Source organism: Tympanuchus pallidicinctus, unplaced genomic scaffold (genome assembly GCF_026119805.1).
Source record: "Tympanuchus pallidicinctus isolate F22 unplaced genomic scaffold, pur_lepc_1.0 scaffold3, whole genome shotgun sequence".
In the NCBI taxonomy this organism is placed as follows: Eukaryota; Metazoa; Chordata; class Aves; order Galliformes; family Phasianidae; genus Tympanuchus; species Tympanuchus pallidicinctus.
In genome coordinates this window covers 81,457,707-81,481,472 of record NW_026294747.1, presented here as the reverse complement: position 1 = coordinate 81,481,472, position 23,766 = coordinate 81,457,707, and the positions used below count along the sequence as shown (strand labels likewise).

Genomic DNA, 23,766 nt, shown 5'->3' with positions numbered 1-23,766 from the left:
CTCCCAGTTCAACTCTGACAAGGGCTGCCCTTGGAGCCACCCCTGGGCCCTGCCATGGGCTGGAAGGCACGGAGCTGGCACTGAGGCACTCCATGTGTGCGCTGCCCCATGGAGATGGAGCAGATTGGCAAAGTTTTGCCATTTTTTTTTTCTGTGGTGCATTTTAGTATGATTTGCAGGTGCCTTTCCCATAAGGAACATGCTAGGTTTGTGAGCTCTTTGCTGGGGGGGAGGGGGTACTTCAGAAAAACGGAGTTTCTTGATGGTTCCCAAAAGCATCATGGATGGGTGCCTAATGAATAGAAACAGGAGGGGGAATGGGGGGAGGAAAGGGGGGAGAAAAAAAAGAAAAAAGAAAAAAGAAATAAAAGAAATAAAAGGGAAAAAAGAAAAAAAGAAAAGAAAAAAAAGAAAAGAAAAATAAAGAAAAAAAATAAAGAAAAAAAAAGAGGGGGGAGAAGGAAAAAGGGGGAAAGGGGAAGAAAACGGGGGAGGGAGGAAAAATTAAAATGTGATTTTCTGGGGAGAAAAAAAAAAAAAAAAAACCCAACAAAAAAGGTTATTTCCCAGGGAGGAAAAAGCCCAGCGCCCGGCATGGTGATTTCCAGCGCCCCGCATGCCGCGCTGCTCGGGGCGGCCGCACCGCACCGCACCGCACAGCGCCGGGACCCCCCGGGGCGTTCGGGCCGCGCCGCGCCGCGCCGCTCGCCGCGACCCTTGCGGTATGCGGGCGGCTTGGCAGGGGCAGATGAAGGATTTCATTGAGTGTGAAGACAGAGAGCAGAGACAGAAAGCAGAAGGAGGCGGCTGCAGCCTTTGTAGTCGGGGAGGAATGCGGAAATGTTGAAGCACTATGTCAAACTTTTTTGAAACGGGGTCAAGTCACATTCAGCCAGCGTGGGAAAGCAAGGGAAAAAAAAAAAAAAAAAAAAAAAAGTTGAGGAGAGGGGAGGAAAAAAAAAAAAAAGCAGCGAGCGCGCTGCCGCCGCCGCCGGGCTGAGCGGGGCCGGCGGAGCGGAGCGGGGCGGGCGGGCAGCGGGGCCGCTCCGGGGCGGGCTGCGGCCGCGGGGCTGCGGGCGCCTCGCAGCAGCGGCGGCGGCGGCGCTCCCCGGGGGCCGCGATTTTCCTTTTCCCCGGGCGGCCGGGGGGGGGGGGGGTGGGAGGCGCGGGCCGGGGCCGAGCGGGAGCTGCCTCCCGCGCCGAGGGGCAGCGGCGGGATGCGGGCCGGGGGCGGCCGGGCGGCGGAGCAGCTACCTGTGTGGCCCGGGCGGCCGGGACCTGCCGGAGACATCGCCATGTGAAGGGGCAGACCCCGGCCGGCTCTCCACCCCGCCTCGCTCAATGGGAGGTTTGTTTTAGGGAGGACTCACCCCCTCCCTCCCAACCCCCCCCCCCCCCACCCCCCAAGGGCTGAGGGTTATTTGGGGAGCCGCCGGCGGAGCGGGCGGCCGCGGCGCGCACCAGGTAACGCCGGGAACCCATGTGCGGCGAGCGGCCGCGGCCCCGAGCCCACGCGCGGCCGGACCGGGAGCAGCGCGGCGTGCGGGGGGCGGCGGGAGGGCCCTCCGAGGCCCCGAGCGGACGGCGGATCTCCGCATGTCCCCGCCGCGTGCGGGGCGGCGCGGTGCCGAGCGGGGGGCCCGGCTCCCCGCCGTCCCGGGGGAAGGCGGCCGGCGGCGGCGGCGGCGCGGCCGCGCGGGGCCAGGCCCGCCGCCCGCCGGAACGCGGCCACGCACACGCGCGACGCGCCGCCCGCCGCCGGGGGGCGCCCTTCCGCCGGGCGGGGCGTGGGGCTGCGAGCGGGGCGCGGGCAGGTGTCCCCGCGGCGGGGGGCAGCGGGGACGCGGCGCGGGGGGAGCGGGGCCGCCTCGGGGCGCTTCTCTCGCCGAGCTGGGAGGCGTGAGCGGCGGCCGGTGGGTGCCGTCAGGGGATCCCCGATGAGCTACCGGGAGCCTTCGTGCTAGCGCGGCGTGTAGGGGGCTGGAGCCCCCGAGGTCGCGGCGTCGGTGCGTTGATAATGAATGGGCGAGGAGGAAAAGAGAGGGCTGGAGTGCTGCTGCTGTGAGCGGCGTTTGCTCGTGGCCGCGGCGTGGCTGTGGGGGTGAAGCTGGGCGCAGGGGGAAGTGCCTCGGCACCCGGCCCCACGCAGTGCATGGCAGAAGAGGCTCCGCAGCACGGCTTTCAATCAGCGTCCGTCCTGCTGCAGTCAGCTGGGCGCCACGCTGTGTCCTGCAGCCGCAGCTCTGCAGCCAGGGCCCATGCTCGATCATAAGGCTGCTAAGGGGCATGCGTCTTTGCTCTAGGAAACAGTGCTCAGAAACATCCTATTATCTTGTATGTATGTGTGTATATATATATATGCACAGTTCTCTACGAGTCAGGAGCGTGCATTCTTGTATTCTTGCAATGCATAGTACAGGGTAGAGAAGCTCTAGGCTGGAGTCCCTCAGTGCTACCATTTGCACATGAGTGCTGGCTGCACAGCATGGGGGACTCCACCATGTGATGCCCAAGGAACCTTGGAACCCAAGGAACCTGCCATACTCTCCTGTCCCACGAGCATAGAGATTCTGCTGTGTAATGGAGGACACCACCCACATCTCTCAGAGTCACTCTCGTCCCATTGCTCAGGAAAACCCCATTGCTTGGGGAAAGCCCATGCACGCGGTCGCTCTGGCTGTACTGCAGCCTGGGCACACTGCAGATTGTGTCAGCTGTGCAGCGATGCTGCCCGGCAGCCTCTGGTTCACATCTTCCTTTGCACATGCAGCTATCTGCTGTGTTAGCATCATTTTCTCAGTTTTAAGCCACGGTGAGTAACGCAGTGAAGTAGAGCACAATGGCACCATGTTCTAACTGCTCTCTCTTGCTTGGTCTCTCTTCCAGATCTAGCTGCCTTCACACGGACCATGCTCCCAAAGGCTGTATGATCATTTCTGGTGACTGCCAGCTGAGGCTCACTGGGGCCAGTGCAGCAGAGCGGGAGGCCGAGGGGTTCCTGCTGCCCCTCGGGCAGAGATACCGGCGTGTGGCCGACCCGCAGTGAGGTGCAGCTTCGGAAGCGATCAGAGACGAGAGCCGCCGCGAGGTGCTCCGGACCCGGGGGGAAGCAGAGCGGTGGCAGCATGGACAAGGACGGCACCAACCTGGCCGACCAGCAGTATGAGTGCGTGGCTGAGATCGGCGAGGGAGCCTACGGGAAGGTGTTCAAGGCCCGCGACCTGAAGAATGGTGGCCGCTTCGTGGCGCTGAAGCGGGTGCGGGTGCAGACCAGTGAGGAAGGCATGCCGCTGTCCACCATTCGGGAGGTGGCCGTCCTGAGGCACCTGGAGACCTTCGAGCACCCCAACGTGGTCAGGTGAGGAAGCGGGGCCTGCTCTGTGGCGCGTGCACCGGGTGAGCGGTTTGGGCATGGGGAGGGCCGGGCCGCCGATGGGCTTTGTGGATAGAGAGAGAGCTCCTCTGTGCGCATGGAGTGTGGTTTGAGGTTTCGACAGGCTGCGGGGCTGTGCCAGAGCTCACCTCATCCCCGTGCTGCCTCCCACACACACAAACACCCATCTCCAGAGGCATAGGCGTGTGACATAGTGCTGGGGTGGATGGCAAGGAGCCCCATACACACCATTTCCTCAGGCGTGAGAGGGAATGAAAACCCAACAACTCCCTTTGTCTCAGGTATTAGCTCTGACAGCTGCTGCTGATTCTTAGCAGCTCTATTCGTTACCCAGAGGTAATGGTTGTAGCGCTAGTGGGATGTGCATTCCACTGCTTTAGATGTTTTTATAAATGTTTGCAGATTATTATATTAAAGAGGAGGAGAAGCCTAAGACTGAGCTTTACAGGTCTGCTGCTTGTTGGTAAATTCCCCAGGAGCTGCTGGTGGTGCTACCAAGGGTGCAGCAGAATGACTTCAGGCCTTGCTTTCAGCATGGCGGCGGTGCCACCAGGTTTCCTGGCTGTTGTGTTGGTAGCGTAAGCTCTGAGTGAATGAGCTTTGTTCTTGGGCAGGTTCCCCATGCTGAGACTGCCTCGTGAGCATCTTTATTTGAATGTCACGGACTTTAAGAAGTGTGCTTTGCTTTGAGATACTCGGCTGCATCATCTTGCTGATGACATTGCATTGACATTGACATTGCTGATGTCCTGCTATTTGTATTATTTTACTCACACATTACATAGTAAAAGGGAAGTATTCCATACTTCACTAGTGCCAAACCTCTGTGAGTCCTGGAGAAATAGAGATGCTGTGGTGACAGAGGTGGCTGTTAGACTGGCTTGTAGCTATGGTCACCATATTTGTCTTAAGGGCTGAGACGAGGGCTTTCATGGTAGTAAATGGAGCAGGACAGATAGGAAAGGGAATAATTAAAATATAAAAGTGAACAGCTAGAAATAAGTTTGTTTTCTTTCATCTCAAGGCAATGTAATAGAACAGTCTCATTTCTGAGCAAACTGAATAGGCAAAGAATGTTTGATGAAGTACTAGTCATGGAGTGGGAAATGGTTGGAAGTCATAGGCCTCCTTGCTATATCTGAGCAATGGGATGCTGTCTGCAGCTCGCACTTTATCAGTACTGGTCAGGAAGATCCACTGTTTGCTCAATAACCAGTATTCTGACGGGCACCTGGTAATGCCAGAGGCTTAGTGCAAAAACTGCAGAACTGGAGGCATGTTAGTGTGGGCAACATTTCGTATTTGGTCAATGAATCAGGTGGACTGATGCACCCAAAGACCTTTCTTGGCAATAGAATTAAGAGTTCTTAAAATCTCTGAAATCCAGTCGACTAATATCAGAGACTAGATGTGGATTTAGATGCACAAGTTTAGATATTTATTTTGAAAATTGTAAGCTTTCTTTAGGAATGATTAAAAGAATGCTTCTGAACTTTGTTTTATCACTGAGATCTTTCCATATGACGTAAAAGATTTTTTGAAGTGCTCTCTAATCCAGAGATCAGAACGTAAGAGCAATTTCAAACATTATCTCTTCTAAAACAAGATAAATGCTTTTTAAAAGTAAACATCACATCAAATCCATCAGGTCTGAGTGAAGGCATGTGATCCATGAGTTGTTCGGTACAGACAGTCATTCTGTGAGTCAAAATTTAGACAAACTACCAAGAGTTGAGCTGTATTTGACCTGTGCTGCTGAGCAAGCGTGGTGATGGTACTCTGTATCAGCTGGTGGCGGCGGCAGAAGCCACGAGCTGTGTCATGTTGTGCTGCGCTCAAGGGACAGGCTTGGGCCAGCCCAGCGAGCGCTGCAAGGAACTCAGCCCAGGGCTGTCCTGTCTGCATGAAGAGATGTTGAATGTGAAGAGCAGTTTGGGAAGGAGAATCCCTGGTACTTGCTTAGCAGAGAAGTAGCTGCATGGTTTTGCTGGTGAGTCTTGATGGAGGGCCAGCAATTGGCCTGCTGGGCATAGATTCTCTTCTTTAACATCCTGAGCAATGCTTGATGCCAAAACTTGTTCCTAACGCTAATGCTTCTGATAACGGAGAACATTCTCCATAAAGCAGAAATGACTGAATAGCATACAATAGTTTTAAACAAAATGTTTATCATATTTTTCCATGCTACTTCTTCCTTATTATGTGAGGCTTTGTTTCGTGTCCCTTCTATCCAAGTGTCCTGTTTCCATCTTTGCACCATGCCGTGATGCGTTTCTACAGCACCACTGCTTTTACTGCAGTAGGTAAATACTAGGTAAGAGCTAGTGGCAGGATAAGGCAAGAAGAGGTGCAGGGTGAGAAGTCTGATCTTCAGCAGAAAAATGGTGGTAGTGGAAGTCTCTGAACAGTTAGCTATAAAGGGATTAAGGCCTAGTGGACTGACCAAAACTTTTGTAAGACTAACAAAAATAGAATATTGAAACACGTGGGAAAAAACGCAGTAAAAAGGATGATTGCTTTGCTTTAAAATATTGTCCTGATCACATTTGGCCTTGTAAAAAGCCCCCCGTCAGGGCACCTAACACTATTCCACTTACCTTCATGGAGGGTAAATAGCCAGCAAAAAAATAGCCAGTTTTCAAGAGTAAATGGTAATGTGAATTGTTCTGAAGTGAGGAATGTTGTAGGCTATGAAATGTTCTTAATAACAGGAGGATGATTGAGGTGCTCACCTTTCAAAAGGTGATACTTTATTCAAGCTTTCCTGCATGTGGTAGTTAAATCTGGCTAAAATAGGTCCTGCACTTATGTAGGACCAATGTATGTAGCTTGGTGCTGTTCTCTTTCAAAAGAAATGAAGTATATGTAGACAAAGGATGGGCCTTGCCAGGAATAAATGACATATTAGATTCAGGAAATTCCTGTGTGTAAAACTGGGAGTATTCCCTGCTGTAATATATCTGTAAATTTTTTTCCCGTGATTATATTGCTAAATTCAGCAATATATTGTGTTCATTTTATATCTCTCCTGCTGATAATCAGATGAATAATTTTCCCCTAATGTTAATTACCCATCAGACTGTGTATTTGCACCCTAGGAAGATGATATACAAGACAGAATACTGTAATTCTTGCAGTGCTTGATTTCTAACATGTATGTGTAGGTAAGTACATTTAACAGTTTGAATAGTGTTAAACCATAAGCAAATACAACAAACCTGCAAAGCTGTATTTCTTTGCTTCCTGGCTCTTTTTGATTTACTATTTCTAATAAGTCTTCCACTTAAAAACGATCAAAATTATATGGAATGTAACCTATTATAATCTATTATAATCTTATCTGGTCTATTATGTTAAAGATAAGTGTCAGAAATCTAGCCGTTGAGGTTCATAATTGCCATCTAATAAGAAACTTAAAATCTTATTTCTCTCCTTCCTGTTAAGAAGGGGTAATAGGTGGCGCAGGTAATTGACTTCTGTTCAACAGAGTGATCTGCCCTGCTGGAAGCATAACTCCATTCCTCAGATACGTTTTGTACTTTTTGGTACATGGATAAATGTGTGGAAAACCCAATAATTACAAGTAAGGGGGCAATTATCCTGTATTCAAAGTTCAACATTACTTTACATACAGTGAAATTAAAATGACACTGTAGATGTTGTGGTAACACAACACCATCATGATGATTTTTCCTAACATTTGCAATCCAGCACTCTTATCTGTGGGGTTACACTTGAGAGCACTGTGGAACCTATCAGCTGCATCCCCTGGAGGACACCTGGCTGTCCCATCCCTTTGTGCCCAGCCACAAAGACCTGCACCTGACTGCTCAAAGCTCCCAGAAGTACACTCCAATGGCTTGGTCCTTAAAATTGCGTTATGCTAAGGCAGGAAGTATCCTTTTCATAACAGCATCTTAAAATTCCCCATCTAACTCAATACAGAGAGCAGTCAGAATCTGAAATAAGTCACTAATATAAAGTAAAGCTTTTGGAAGGTAGTTTGAGCTTGCATTTTTTTTTGCTTGTTCAGTTTGTCAAACTGAAGTCCTGTTGTAACTTACAGTGGGAGAGGAGTTTCAAAATGCAGTAGCTAGGTTTTTTTCTCTTTTCAGTTTGTGGCAATGCTGATATTGGCTGCTGTCTTTTTAACTGTGCTGTTAAGAAGCTTAAAGGGTGATGTTCTCAAAATCAGTGAGATGTTCCATCCTGTTAAGTGAAACATTTCTATTTTAGGGGGTGTTTCTCTCCAGTGAATTCTGCTTCCTTCCTTACTTCCTTTTTCTGCCAAGCTAATGTTAAACTTTTAGGGTATGACATCATTCCTACAGACCAGTGGCGTGCAATACAATTCATTTGCGTGTAGCACCACTCATACGCAACTGACAGACTCCAGGAGTGGGTACTTTCCTGTTGCTAGGTATGGGGATTATCTTGTGTGTGAAAGAGTGAAATGAGATGTAGAGATGGGGTGAAGCAGAAGAAACTGAACTGGAAACTTCAAAATTGCCAAGTTTAAAGAATTAATGTGGCAGATTAGTCTCAACAGAGGTGGATGAGTAATGGGAAGGAAAAATTGAATGAGCCTCAGAGTCAGCTTTAGGCTAACACAAACAAGATGGTCTTCAAGGCAAAATGAGAAGATAGGAAATGCCTTGGTGAGAGGGAGGCACCTTCAGGCTGGGAAGCCCTCAGAGATGGCCCCTTTGCTGTCCTGCCACAGCTGGGAGCCACCATGAAGGCACTGGAGAAGGGGCTGTGAGACCTGCACCAAAGGGCTTTGGTCTGCAGGAGAGCAAGGGGAGCGGTGTGGCTGGTTCTGAGAGGGGCTGTGCTGTAGGTTGGGTCTGGAGAAGTTTATTAAATTGGCCATTGTGAAATGGCTGGACGTGAACTCTGGCCTCTCATCATCTGCTTGCAACACTACTACAGTACACAGAAAAGGGGAAAATAAGTTAAATTCTTTCTGTCCATATGCATTGTTAGTAGTGGATGTGATGATTTAGTGTGAATGCATGGTCTGCCAGATACAGGACAAGATAAGAATACGTCAGGAAGTAAGGATTGAATATGGAAGAGCCCTTTAAACCAGTTTCTGGAGTGAATACAAGCTTTCTTCAAGAAGTATTTTATCTTACTCTGAATCTAAACTTTTTATTAAAAATATGTTTCCAGTCTTTGTGTGAGTAAACATTAGTCATTTTACATCATGTACAGAGCTCCCTTCCTTCTCTAAATCTGTGGTCGGTTGTGTTCTTGCTGTTCTTGGAGGGATCTGCTTTTGCTAGGTGCTGCCCAGGATGAGAAGCAGCTCATATGGGCACAGCCCAGCCTGCTGCTGCCCCACAGCAGGCATCCTTCCCTTGGGTGCTGCAGTGGGATATCGGGTTCAGCATCAGCCACAACAGGCAACTGGGCTGCTTATTTGGATCTCAGATTTGCTTCGTGATCCCTCAGAGCACAAAGCAGAGGGTGCCAGCAGTGCGCTCTTCCCAGGTGGCTGAAGGAGAGCAGCTGTGACTTAGCAAGGTATGGAGAGGGTCACTCAGGTGCCCTCAGTGGAGTTTTAGCAATTGTTTGAAGTTTAGTAGATGCAGACATACATTATCAAACGGAAAATATGCACTGGATATTCAGAAGTTTTCCTAAATAGATTTCAGAGACAAAGCAGTGACTGGGACAATATACGTACGAGCACGAATCATGGGTTTTATGCCATGTGTGTGATCTGTTTGTTCTCCATTTTTGCAGAATGACTGGATCCTTAATGAACTAACACATGATCGTAAGACAACTGTGTCCTTATAAATTTGTAGCTAAGTTGCATTTTTTTTCCATCTCAAGACCATCATTTCTCCTTCTGAATCAGTTCTTCATGTATGTTTCATATATTCTAAAAAAATATCTTAAATTGCAAGTGCATGATTATTAAGCTTGAAACTGTAAATCTGCTAATGAACAAACTGCTTTGGAATTTTCCAAGGGGTACAAAATAATGTGCTTTGACATTTTTATTTGGGAAACCTGTTTGGGAGGGGTTTGATGAGAAGATCATCAAAGAGTGGAAATGTGACGGTTGAGTTCTCTTTCTAAATACCTATTGCATACCAATTATTCTATTCATGCTCCTATTTATTGGTTTACCCATATGCTTAGAAATAGATACTCTATCTTTGGGAGGTGCTGGCACGAAAATATTGCTCTAATCCTTTTAGAATCAGGTGATTGTGCTTTCTGGAGGCAGATTGAAGAAGATGCTATATAAGTAATAAGAAACTCTATTATGTGAAGCTTTGGATGCATTTCTAAGGTTGTAGAAGAAGATGAATCTTTACGCTGTGAAGCATCTCATGTAGTTCTAGGACCAGATGGTGATTTCAGATACCTAAATAAAGGGTGTGCTTGAATATGCCAACTTGCTGATAGTGGTAGAGTTGCCTTAGGGTAGATTTCCCATGACACACCTAGAAAACAATTTACCAACTTAGCAAAACTTTGCATGCTGTCCTGAAAGCATTTATTTGTAGGACCACTGATGCCACTCTGGCTTCTCATTAACAGGTAATTGACCTTCTCTTAGCAAGGCAAAATAAAAGTACCTCAGATATGAATTCATCTTTGCAGGAATTTCCCATGTTCACTGACAGAAAACTCGATTCTAACGCAGATGAATCATACAGAGTGAAACCTGTCAAGTTTGGGCTTTTGCAACATTAGTCAGTGCTAAATGCTGCATGTTGTGATAGAGACAGAGAAAGGAAGTGAGAAATAGGATGGAAAAGTCTATGTGCTGTTTTTTTTCTCTCTCATGAAATTTTGGCTACGCATTTAATATCTGTTTGAGAGGTGGGCACGATGAGAAATAATCCAAGGTGTCTGTTGCTGTTTAACAGTTCTTGAGAATTCCCTTCTCCCTGAAATCAATTAATTATAAACTAGGAATTTCAGTACTTTGTTCACTGTTTCTCAAGAGAGCATATTTCTAGGAGCTTTCTGTGAGTGTAATGCTGAGCTGCACTGATGCTTTTGTTTCTCTTCATCTGTGGAGCCAGAGCTCTACTGTAAGGACAGAATTCTATCATTATTTTTTTTCACATTTGATGTGGTATTTTGCATACAGCTGCAGAGTAGACAGTTACCTTTGAAAGGAACATTTGGCTGGTTTAATTTGATTAGAGCAAACCACCTCAATCATTTCTGAACTAAGACCGTTTTCATTTTAACTTGGCAGTAGGAGCTGGGAATGTACTGGCAGCACTCAGATGTTTGGGGGAGCACCAGCTTGGATGCACAGCCAATGCTGAAATGAAACAACCCCAGAGGGCTCTGCCCACTCTGCCCCTTCCCTTGGAGCAGGGGGGCTGTGCAGCCAGTGAATACTGCACTGAACATACACCTATTATGGCAAGGAATGGTGAATGTTTCTACAAAAAATGGAAAATGCTTAACGGGCTAAATGCATAATCACACGTTTATTAACAAAGATTTGGTATTGAAAACATACAGAATGTGATTTTTTTTTTTATTTACAAAAAAACTTCAAATGCTGTGGGAACAGTATTTTAGTAAATCTGTGGTAAAATCCAATATGCAAATAGAAATATGGTGAATTTCTGATAGCTTACTTGTATTAATTAATGGTACATGTTCGTAAGGTTTCCTCAGTCTGTCCTTCTGGTTTGGGTTTTCTACTCTTCTTCTTGTTATAAAAATACACTGAGATTTTTTTTAATTTTTATTTATTTTTGTATGTGTGTTGCACATTAGAGATTAAATTAGATTCTTCAGGTTTAAATATTAGCTATTATATGTGATTTTTGCTTTCCAGTCAGCCTCACTGGTGATCAGATTCTTTTCCTAGAAAAACCCTTGTGGCTGTGTAGAATCTCAGTGTGGTTCATAATAAATGATAGCCCTTCAATAAGTTATTGCTGGGTGGATGACATTCTCCAGAAAAGAGGATTATAATCTTCAAGTGCTCTGATTTTGCAGTAATAGATCATCATATATAGAACATCTTAATCATAGAATCACTTGAAACTTACAGTTCAAGGAAGATTTTTATGATATTAGAATCACAGAATTGTAGAATTATAGAATGGTTAGAGTTGGAAGAGACCTCTGAGGGCCATCTAGTCCATTTCCCCTGCAATGAACAGGGACACTGCAGCTAGATCAGGTTGCCCAGGGCCTGATCCCATCCTCTCCTTGAAAGTCTCCAGGGATGGGGCATCAACCTGTTCCAGTGCCTCGCCACCCTCAATCTAAGATTTTTTCCTTATATTCAACCCAAATCTACCCTCTTTGAGCTTGAAGCCATTTCCCCTTGTTCTGTCACAACAGGCCCTGCTAAAAAGTCTGTCCTCTTCTTTCCTGTAGCTCCCCTTTAGATACTGAAAGGCTGCTGTGAGATCACCTAATGGCCAACTCTTCTCCAGGCTGAAGAGCACCAGCTCTCAGCCTGTCCTGAGAGATTCTTGTGTTATGCTCAAAAGAGCAAAGTATACAGTGAACTGGTGGTCTGCATGAGCAGACTAATGCTCAGCAGTGATGGGACAATTGCATCCACATCTTCCAGCTGATGAGAAATGCAGTTACAAATCTAAGGCTTGACATTCTGCAGGTGAAGCTGAAGTTCATGAAGCTGCAGTGATTTATACCAGCTCTGGTTGCTGAAATCATAAATTCCTCATATTAAGATGAACAAAAACATATTAGGACAAAGAGTTTGTGCAGAGGTGTCCCACCATGCATGCACACTGAGATGTTACCATTCAGATTTTACATGTCACAACTAGGCAGTTTACCAAAATGCTTTGAGATGTAAAACCAGTTGTTGCATTAGGAGGCTTTTCACTAGTATGGACTCAGAGTTTCTCTTGATCTATGTCACTCCTCCCAATTATGTTCCCTTGTAGCACTGCAGATAATTCCTCTTTACCCTTGTATGTACCTCTGAAATATTTGATTCCTGTCTCAAGTGATTAATACAAGTTGTGCTCAGGCTGGAACTCCAGGTTATGTCACAAATGCAATCATTTAGGTGCTATGTACATCTTACTTCAAGAGGGAACTCTTCCATATTACAGTTCTGCATCTGCTGTCCATTTGAATGAACATTTGTGTCTCGCTTGTTATTCATCAGCATAGCACTGGAACAATTAATTTGGATTTCCAGGTTTTTTCCAGAGTGCAGAAGTTAAACACTTGTGTTATTTTTCTCAGCTAGGAAATAGGTAATGAGTTGAATCTCATTTTGCTCATTTTATCTATCATCACACTTTGTTTGCGTTTGTCATCTTTATGACACAGAGGTTGAGCAGCATCTGCAATTTTAATTAGTGTGTTGTTTATCCTTAGATAACCTTCTAGATCACTAATGGAGATAGGCCTACCCACCAGTCTTTGCGGTTTCCTCTTAGACATCTCTAATCAGTTTGTTGCCTTACTGTTGTCTCCACTTTGTATAAACTGCTGAGCAACAACTTTTGATCGAAGCAATAATACTCATAGCAAGATGGGTTTGAATTGGTGCCTGTGGTCTGAAAATCAATGTTAAAAGTCTCATTGGTGTGGCATTCTTGGAAGGGCCTGGGCAAGGCAGTGCTTCGTGAGAACTGAGCACCTGTATTTCTTCATTGTGCTGAATCCCTTTCATCACACTGCATTTGTCTTTGTAACTTCATTTGAAATAGGGAGAGGGTTAGCTGGCACTGCTTGTCTCTGTGCTGCCTGTTGTTCATGTTGTTTCTCTTCTTCAGAAATCTTTTTTTTAATTATTTTTTTTAAATCAGATTAAAACATCTATAACATTTCACAGTTAAATGGAAGCAAAGCCTCATATAATAGTGAATAGACACAAACTCCAAGAATTTGGAATTTAACTGCAGGACAGCTGATATAGCTCAGCAGAACAGCAGCAGGAATAGTTGAGAGTTGCACAGAAGAGTTAGGTAGCCCATCTGACTGAAAATTAAGGATAAAATCTAGACAGGTGAATGTCCCTTTAAAAGCCATTGTAATTATACTGGAATATCCCAACCCAATAGGAGGATATCGTGATAACTATTTAAAAAAATGTACTTCAAACACTGCTTAGTTCTCAATAACTTGAAGTTGAGCATGGATGAGGCCGTATGCAGAAACAAATCTTAAGTCCTGTAGAGTAAAAGTAAATGTTCTGCCATCCTCTAGTACCACTTTTCATAGTAAAGTGGGCAAACAGGACAAGGTTTAAAGCCAAATCTCAGACACCTTCAGTGAAGCAGCTGTTCCTGGACAAGAGTACACTCGGCATTGTTGGAACTTCTGGTAGGTGGTTTAAAAATTCGTTAAGTCAAGACAAAGTCAATGGGGCCATAATAATTAAATGTGGTGTTCTGGGGAAAGAGATGTTTCCCAGACTTGCTGTAGTACCAATAGGCTTCAGAAAAGAGAGAGTAAGTAACAGGAATTAAGCAAAAATAGAACTAGTGTGGAAAAAAAATGTATAGAAACGGCTGGATTTTACATGGCAGGTACTTAAACAGAGATCTGTAGCAGCACGTACTGTAAGGTAGGACATCTGCTTGCCCCAGTTGTACTCCGTCCAGCCACTGAAAATTCTAGCTATGGCTTTGGACCTGTAGCCTCTCCTGGGTGCTGGTTGGATGCTTTAAGTATACATATACCTCTTTGGTTCCCCCAAATCTCCAGAGCGCTGGATGATGTCAAAGGCCGGAACTAAGCTTTCTCAATTTCTTTCATGGCTCTGCTCCAGTATATCATGATGGAAGCACAGAAGGTAGACAGAGTGCATGTAGAAACTAAACCAACCAAACAACAACAACAACAGGAATGCAAGATAAGAATTCTGAGCAGACATCTAGCTCTAATCTTTCAAATATTCATAGTAGTCCAACCTAGTCATGTGGATTCTCTCCATAGTGAGTGAGAATGTGTTTTCTGGCAGTAATTCATCTCACTCAGTATCTACACTTGTCCTGGAGCAGCATGAATTGCCCCATGGGAACAACCATCCGTCCCCGTTCAGTGCAGGGAGAGTTGAGGTGACTCCATCAGAGCAGACACCCAACAGGAGCCTGCAGACCCTCCATGAGATACAGGCCAGCTTTATAAGTCTGAAGGAGGAAAGCAGAAAGCACTAGTACAGAAATTGAATGGCAGATCGGAGAAGTTCCAAAAGCAAATAGAAATACATTTGAGGAGTAAGGGAACACAAATCTAGTACTGAAATCAGAGGCTATTTGGACTGTCAGAAATTAGGAGAGAATGAAGAACTCAGTGTTACAGTGTATGCCCGGTATACGTATTGTTGATAAGGGTTTGCGCAGGACGCTTTTTTATCAGTTAGCAAAAGCGATGTACTTCCAGTAGTAGAGGTTGGCTTTCTGTGAAATGTCCTGATTTCAGACAGCCTCCTTCTAGTTTGAACTTGGCATCAGAGAGCAAAGGGAACAGGTTGTAGCTGCAGCGGGTTGTCACTGCCTGCTCACCTTGTGCACAGCTTGAAGCTCGAGCAGAAGCCATTTTGGTCAAATGCTGTCAGTTAATCTTTTACAGGAGGAGGCACAGCTGTAGAGGTGCGTTGGAGTAACTCAGCCTACAAGAGGCTTATGGCATCTTTCTAAGACTTCTCAGATGTTTGTCTTTCTTATTTCTTCTCATTTCCCTTCTCTCTGCCGCAGTGGTCTGCTGCAGGATTTGCCACAAAGCCGGCTAATTATCTCACTGCTGATAACGTTTTGATGTTACACAGTTTTTTTTCCTTCATAATAGTCTCAAATTCCTTTTGAGAAAATTGCATGATTGTACAATTGCAAATAGCTGAAGGATTCTGGCGTCTAACCCATGTTGCAGTTGACTTAGCAAGTTCTGGATTCTTAGAAAGCAGTGATATTGTACCTTTATTTCTTGAAATAATTCTTCTGGAATTTTGAGTTTCTTTATTTGTTTTTTTTCCATAAGTTCAAAGCATGCCAGCCCACACTGCTAGGTAATAGTCTGCAAAATTAAAATGAACCTACTGTGTTAACAGATGGTGCTGCTACGTTTTTTACTGGGTGAAAATGCTTTATATCAAGTGTTTGTCAGAGCTAGTTTTTATTACTGAACTGCTAAGATAATGTAATTGTCTTATAAGCAAACTGTTCTATTAAGCTGTTTGAATATGTGTAATTATGTGTGTGTGTATATGTGCAAAAGAAAAAGCAAGAACATTTCAAAATTTTACTGCATTTATGCCAGGAAACTCAGAACTATTCGTTTGTTACGTGAATGAGGATTTTTAGACATGTAGAACTGCAGTTAGTTTTAAATTTGAGCCTTAAAAGTGGCTGAATAGTTTTATTTTTCACAGTTAAAAGAGAAAAATGGAAAGGGGATGAGGGCAAGCCAGACAAAGAATTATCACAAGATCTAATTGTTTTTAAAAATTTGCATGACATCAAAACTTGGAACTAATGTGCAGTCTCACTTCTAAGCATAATAAAATAGTAGATTCTGGAAAGTGAAAATAAAAAATTATAAAGCCTGATGCGAGTGGCAAAGAGCCCAGGCAGTATCCAGAGAGTAAACATGTAATGGCTTAACCTAACTGGGGCACAGCCCACTCCAGCAAGCAGCGAGCAGGGGATGGCAGTATTGAAAAGCAGCAGAGCTCATTTTTGAAGCAGATGGCTTTTTTCTTCTTATGCACACCAGAAATATATTTTTAAGGTTTTAGGGAATATTTTGGTGGTGGGATTATGTGTATCAATATTGACCCTCTTGTTATTTTTTAGAGTCTTGTAAATTTGCGACGACTTTGATTGCTCATCTTTCAAGAATGAAAATACTGTCTTTAAATTGCTTTATTTACTCTATTCCAGAACTCATTCATCTCAGAAAATGTCCTTTATACAGAACTATTGCAATGTTATCTTTTCAGCTACGGAGGCTCTCCTAAAAAGACTGTTGAGCTTTTGAAATGGGTTGATTACAATTTGCTGAATGGACACAATTATCGTGGCTTTTCTAATACTTTGATCACAGTCATTCTCACAAGCCTAAAAAAGTGCTCTTGTGATGGGCTTTGGAAAATCTAAATCTTTGTCACCCCTCTGGGTGAGGGAGAGCATGGAGAATGCACTGCGCCTACGTCAGTAGCCATATGCTATACAGAGGCATTCGTGGAAAAGAAGGCTGCTGTGTCTTCTTGGATTTAGTAACAAAAACTCTCTCCTGTGTGTATTTCTTCCAAATGGTCTTAAGAGGCAGCTATTTCTCAGTGAATTATTTTCATAATTCAGAAAAAGATTTTTATTCCAGGACACATAAATGCCAGCTGTGATGTTTCAAGCCCAAGAAATGCCTGCATGAGCACTAGGTAAACCAGAAATTTTGAGTTTTCTTCCCAAAAAGTCTTATAAATTCTGTGATAACTCAGGAAGCGGCTGAATGGACCTTTATAAAAATACGAACTAAGTCACTTCTAAGTGGAGACAGCTGGGGTCTATTTAATATCCTGTGTAAAATGGTCGGGGTCAACTTCCTGGAATAACTGAGGAGTTTTATTTCACAAATATCCCAGTGCTGTGGAGACCTGAGGTGACGGTGGGGCTCTTGAACTAATATGTGCCACAAGGAAAGGGATCTGCAGCCATAACTCTGCGTTTGGAGTGGGGTGGTGGGAAGCGCCCAGGGGCCTGGGCTGTGTGAGCATCCTTGTAAGTATTTGCTGTGGGCACTTATTAGTGTGTGCTACAAGTCTCGTGTTTTTTTTCCAACCCTATATTTGTATGGTTTAGAGATTGGAGAGCTAGTGGAAAAGCATTGAGAAGTGGCACTCTGGACTGTAAGTCCATTCATAAATGCGATGGCCCAAAATACCTGGCTTCCTTTGTAATTTGCGACATTGGATCCTGTATTTGTTCATTTATCTTGATGCTTGCGCAGTGTCTTCTTTCCCCTTACAGTGAATGCAGACATATCCTTGCTGTCTAACATTGTGCATTTCCTCATATCTATTCAATTCTACCCTGTATCTATTCAATTTATCTCTTCTGAATTCCTTCAGTTTAGAATCCTATCTTGTAATTCCTACTATTCAGTTGTATATGTGTGAAAAGGTGTTAGTCTTTGTAGACCCGTACCGCTGCTGAATGTTCACCCCCACACACAGAAGTAGCTTGATTTGGCAGTTAATATAAGCTGTAGTCCAGTGGCAGCTTAATTATAAACCTGTGGTGCACTAAGCATGAAAACTCATGAAAAAATAACTATACATAAAAATTGATGTCCTCTATGGCTAGCTATGTCACAGCATGAAAATTTGGTCTTTGCTTAACTGCTTATTGAAGTAAAAGATAAACTGTAGATTAGATAAGAGCTAAGAGGGAGACAGGAGAAGACTATTAAAGAGAGATAAAGGATGAAGTCCTGAAATGATAATTGTATGGTTGCTTCTGTTAGATAGAGATGGGAATTGGAGTATATATATCTTGTCCTTGGAATGGGCAAGCTGAGCAAGACCAGAAAAAGCTGTTGTAGACTGTGCTGGGGGCCCTGTGTGGCATGTCAGGGTACTGGTTTGGTTACCTGTGGCAAGGCTCCACACCATCAGCTATGTTTCAAGTTTCTGAAACAAGTGCTGGTTCTTTCAAGTGCTGGTTCTGAGAACTGAGGTAAATTGGGTGGTGGGGTTTGGGGATGGATTTGGAAAATATCGAGGAGCGGGAAGTTCCTCCCTCAGCCATCCTTGTCTCGATCTCTGCTTACTGTCTCTTGACTTATTCTTGGAGTAAAAATAATTACATGAATAAAACAATTCTTAGAGGGGCTGGAAAGAGTCAGAATAATTTTCATCCACCCCAGTGTTTTTCTGAAGTAGAAAAGGGCAAATCGTGTAGGGACTGCAGTAGAGACCTGAACGGATAAATGAAGGCTAAGCAGCTCTGGCTTGTTTTATAGAGACCATAAGTAAACTGCGTCCACTAGATTCAAGTCCAAGCAGCGTTGACGAGCAGATGTGAGGCAGCCCTGCCTCCTTCCCGCAGATGCCTACTTGCTGTGCCTGTGCGCCAAGCCAGCTGGGAGCTGCGGGGCCATGTTAGCGCTGCCGAGCCCCGGCCATTACGCTCAGCCCAGCTGACACGGGCTGGGGGCCGGTGCCGAGCAGGCGAGCCTGTTTGCTCGCAGAAGTTGAGTGGATGTACCTTGTTTTCATCTGCTGAAATGTAGAAATGTTTTAGCGCTCTGGGAGCCAGACCTTGTTTTGCAAGATTTATTATAGCTTGCTCATTCCTTTCAGAAATGTGAAAGTCGCGTTGTTGCAAAACATCCAAAATACAGTTTTGTCGTGTATTTACATCTGATGTACGCCATCATTTACAGAACACTGAATTTATTTCAAAACTCTCCATGCATTTAACTGTAAACCCTAATCTCATGCTGCTAAAAGACACCCCAAAAGAAATAGCTGCTTTTGCCCCAAAGTAATAAAACAGTCAAATAAAATTTATTGCCAGCTCAAAATGCTACTAACACCTCATTTTTATTGCCAAACTCTGCAAATAATCTTTAATTTGTTTTCTTTTACATATGTGTGCAAGAGCTTAAAGGAAATACTTTAAAAGCTGCACGGTCTGTAGAATACTGTGCTCAGCGTGCATTAATCCTTAAATGACTGGCTCACAGGATCACGTAAACTGGATGCAAAAAGAGGAAACATGTTTATTAGACAACTACCTGGTGAACTGAAGGGTGAAAGCACCTGGGAATCTTACAGCAATAGACACTGTAGTTTTCTTTGTGTGTGCTATGAATTAATTTTAAAATAAGACAGCTTGTTAGAGGGAATGGCATGACAACCAAGGAGCCTGTATGGCCACGTGTGAATGCATGTGTGTGAGCAGAGCGGGATGCAAACCTCTTAGGAGCAGAGTATCCATGAAGCCCACTTTTTAAAATGCTAGTAAGATGCAGTGTCTTAAATGCTGATGAAATGTGTAAGGAATTTGCATGCTAATGGAAACGAGGATCCCTTTTTATGTAGCCAGTGTTTAAGAGCAATTGCCTCCTGGCTAAATTTATTAAGCCAGAAAAATCTTGTAAAATTTCTATTGAGGATTTATTGGTCCCATTTGTTTCTTTTCTGTACAACATGAATATTAAATTCAATCCTGTGACTTTTTTCACAGGTGAAACTCCCTTTCAAATTAAAGGAAATTCTGAACTCATGCCAAACAAGATAAATACATCTACTAACTTCGTGAGGCTTAGGTAAAGGCTCTTGCATGCTGAGCTTTTTAGGACTGATCCTGGTCTGTGTGGCTTCAGTAGGTTAAAGATGTTGAAAAATAGCACTGCAAACATCTATCTTACTTTCTATTAAGTTCCTCTTGAGAATAAATATTTGTAAATATCTGTATCTGTAACCTGGAATCCCACCGACAAAAGTCACTCAGTTATAGTCTTCCTGGGAAAGAGTCACGCTTCCTAAATTCAGTTGAATTCAAGTGTCTGGTCTGAATTGGTCATGTAGGTGTCCTCTGTGGCAAACAGGGAGAGACCTTGTCCCTTCTCTCCCAGGTTGTTCCACCGACCCACTTATTTCACTGGAATATACAGAGATCAGTGTGTTCCATTCAGGTTGGCCATCAGATCCCTGAAGAACCCCATTACATGTGCAGTACGTCTTCCAGGTGAGCTGAGGAAAGGCTCCATGTGCTCAGCTGGACTTCTTATGGATATGGATGACACTTGAGCCACCTGGAGCTGTCTGGAGATGGATAGCCAATAGCCAATACAGCTACCTTTAGTTGAGTTAGGTGTCTGCATGCCTTGTAGCTGAATACTTCCAAAATATTAGACAAAATCCTGTTCATTTTTCTTACCTGTGTGAGCAAATGCCACTGTCTTTTGTCTTTTGGAGATAGCCGAATAATGATGCTTACTTTCGGGCAGGTGGTGAGGTGGTTCCTGGCACGTTGGTGGTGACAGGAAATGAGGCAGTGCCAATGGAGGTCACTTGTGTTCACTGTGCTCCTTCTCAGGTCTTGCTGAAGTAAGTGGAGGAATTCCCTTTCTCTTTAGCTAATGCTAGTGTATTGAGCATTGCCGTACACAGACTTCTTGGGAACAGCTCTAGTGTCAAAGCATGATCAAAGTCACTACTCCAAACAAGTGTAGCCAAAATGCAGCACAAACTGTCTCTCTATTTTAGTGTCTTTTAACCTAATGCAGGACAAAGGTGTTTTGAAATTGATACACCTTCTGAATATTCACTTCATCTATAGCCATATGTGGCAACTACGTGTGCCACCTTTCCAACCATGCTTGTGTTGCAAATTAGTGGATATATGTGATCTGTTTTCAGGAAATTTTGAGCAGTGTAGCACAATTAGTACTAGGGAATCTATAAGCAGATTCTTTCAACAGATTTAGACATCTGGTGGTAAATTGGTGGTTTCCATTTGTCAGATAACAAGAGCTTTTGTTATCCATTTGTGTTTTCTAGTCCCTCAAGTAAAGTCTGAGAAAGTGGTGGTTCACAGTTGTGCTCATTTCGAAAGTTAAGGAAAAAGAAATATTATGAAGAACTGTATGCAGTAAATCATGGAAGTCATTTTCAAAGTATAGCAACATGCAGAAATTGCTTTAAGTAATATATAGCTGGTAAAGACATTAGGAAGGAGACATTGGTGCAGATAAGGACATTGAGGTAAAAGAGAGTGGCTTACATCCAGTACCGCAGTCTGCAGAATTCCCACTGTGTGAATAGGAAAAGCAATACCAGGAGCCACAAATAGTGACCATCACAGTAGGTGTGTGTTTAAATTTGCAAGCAGGGATTTATATTGCTCCTGTTCAGGTAATGACTGACTGCATGTAAAGAAAAGAAAGATGACATTTCTTTGCTTTTTTGTCTTTTGTTCCATGTGCACGGACAACTAACCCTTTTTCTTTTTTTTCCCTTCTCTGTTTTTAGTTCTGAAAAATTCCAGGCATATATTGACCTTTAGACATGTGTATTTTCTTTTTAATACATGGATATGCAGCATGTTACATTGAAGACATTACACTACACTACCTTAATAATTCCTTGAATACATTAGAATGATATGATTAAAAAGAATGAATTTGGTTTTTCTATCAGGAGCTGTCATTACTAATCTTTGTCTGTTTACTTTGCATGTATCAATTTTGTCAACTTTAGCCAATTTACTCTTTTTTCTTTTTTTTTTCCTTCTGTTTAACTACTCTTGTTTTCACAGTGAATTTCACAGTACTTTTGAAACATGAGGCTTTTTGTTTTCTAAAAGTCAGCTTTTGATCCTGCCTTGAAAAATGGAGACCATTCAGTCCCAACTCTTCCTACGAAACACTGTAGAAATGTATTTCCTTACAGGGTTTAAGTATTAAAAAAGCACTCTTCTTCTGTCATCCTGCACAGTACCTGCTTCTTGTCATTCCGGTTTGTCTGGGCATCTCTGAAAAGCAAGAGCTTGGAATCAAATTTGCACTACATTTACTTACCACTTTAAAAAATATTGGATAAAATGCATCAGGAACTGCTGTGACATTACGAGATATTACAGAAAATCTAGCAGAACATCTAATTTCATGTTTTGACTCCTTTTTGTATCAAGTGAAGGGTTATTGTTTCCTGTGTTATTTTAGATATGTTGTCATCACTGTTGACTTAACTGTCTCAAGTGTAGACAGATTAGATTATTAAATTACTGAAGAATAAGTATTAACTTATACAGCTATACAGTCTTTGGAAGATGAGTCACTGATTTTATTAAAGTCTAGGAAAGAGATTATCAACTTAGATTTAGATTTTAGGTTTGGCACAGAGCAACTTCTGAAAGGAGGAATTTGTAACAAGCAATTCACTTGTTGTCTACGCATGAACAGAGACTGCCTTTTGCTGTATCCCATCTTGTATAAGGTATAGCTGGGAGCCTGGGGTAACTGCTGTGCTCCTTGCATTTGAATTAAACAAATTCAGTATTCAGGCATCAGTTTTATTTATGTGTTGAGCAATTTACAGAATGCAAAAAAGGAATGCAACTCTCCTGGGGAAGGTGCTCTGTGGAAAATCTGAAACATTTAAGAGGGGATGCACGTGCACTACCCATGAATCCAAGGATCTTTAATTTGAGTTCTGAACTGGAAGCTTCCAGGAGCTTCCAGGGAGCACTCCGTGTCACAGTGCCAAGTGTACATTTGTGTGGTCCAGGGTCGCAGGGGAGCACCACAAATAGGTCATATGGCAGCTGCTGATTGTGCAGAATCTGCCAGTGGCTGTCTTGCAGCAAGCCAGGTTCTTCTGACTTGAGCTGTCCGCCTCTGGCAGAGATCTAACAGCAGCGCACAGGGCAGGCACCAGAACCAGCAGGCTGCTGTTTGCCCTAGCTTATCATCCAGCTTAGATTTAAAATTGAACGAGACGAAGCTGTTAGTGTATGGAGCAAGTACTCTGAAAAACTGGTGAGCCGTAGGGTGAGTCCTGAAAGCTGAAGTGCTGCAGTCGTTACTGACCTGCATCAGATTCATTTCTGTTGCTCCTCTATTAATGATCACCCTTCGCAAAGACGGTGAACAAGAAATGGCAGTGTTAGGACTGAAAAAGACAGCCTTATGCTATAAACAAAGAGAGGTGCAGAGAACATCTTGTCGGACATATTTTTTCTGGAAGTAAATCTCTCAGCAACTGAATCCATTAGTGACTTGGGTGGCGCGGTGAGTAAATGCGCTTGGCCTTTCCATCTTTTGGGCACAAACCTTGGCTTCTGTTGAATACGAAAATGAGTTTTGGTGGTTTCATGGGAGCAGACATTTGTCTGTATCACACAACTGTTCCGGCTCGCTGCAGCTTGAGGAGGCCCAGCACAGAGTGCAGGGTGCCGCAGGCCGGGTCCAGGCAGCACCAGGCCCTGAACGCCTGCCCAGGCAGCCCACACCACCGGGCTTCAGCCCGTGCTATTTACTTCGCCTTCAAGAGCATCTATTCCTCTCTGTCACTTTTGCTGTCTCTCCTCCTCACACACACTTAAAGAACAAAAACATCTTTTATGGAGCTAAGCATTTTAAATAATTTTTCCAAGTCAGAAAGGGAGAGACTGGAAAAAATTACAGCGTGAAACTCAGTTTGCAGATGAACGATTGCCTTGTCATCCTAACATCCCCCTTCCTTCCCTTAAAGCTCGCTGCCTAGTGGGCTCTAAGCAGGAATGCTGGCTGGGCTCAGCTGGGGTGGATCTCAAGGCGAGGGCGTTGGGCTGCATCGCGCTGCTCCTTCTGCGTGGCGGTTCTGCGCTGTGACCAGCAGATAGTGAATGGGTGACATCTATCTGCATGCCATCTGCCTGTCTGAGATAGATAAA

At 44.1% G+C, this 23,766-nt stretch overlaps 1 protein-coding gene across 4 annotated transcripts in view; it reads left to right on the top strand.

The window, feature by feature from the left end:
- The first annotated feature begins 1,225 nt into the window (after positions 1-1,225).
- CDK6 (cyclin dependent kinase 6) overlaps positions 1,226-23,766 on the top strand; it is a 121,206-nt gene continuing 98,665 nt past the window's right edge. For 3 of the 4 annotated variants that reach the window (XM_052692209.1, XM_052692212.1, XM_052692211.1), the window contains exons 1-2: positions 1,226-1,348; positions 2,887-3,358. In XM_052692209.1, coding sequence (XP_052548169.1) covers positions 3,126-3,358 — 233 coding nt within the window. In that variant the 5' untranslated portion in view covers positions 1,226-1,348; positions 2,887-3,125. Of the gene's footprint in view, positions 1,349-1,409; positions 1,465-2,886; positions 3,359-23,766 lie in introns of those variants that run through there. The other variant, XM_052692210.1, reaches the window with a different exon arrangement.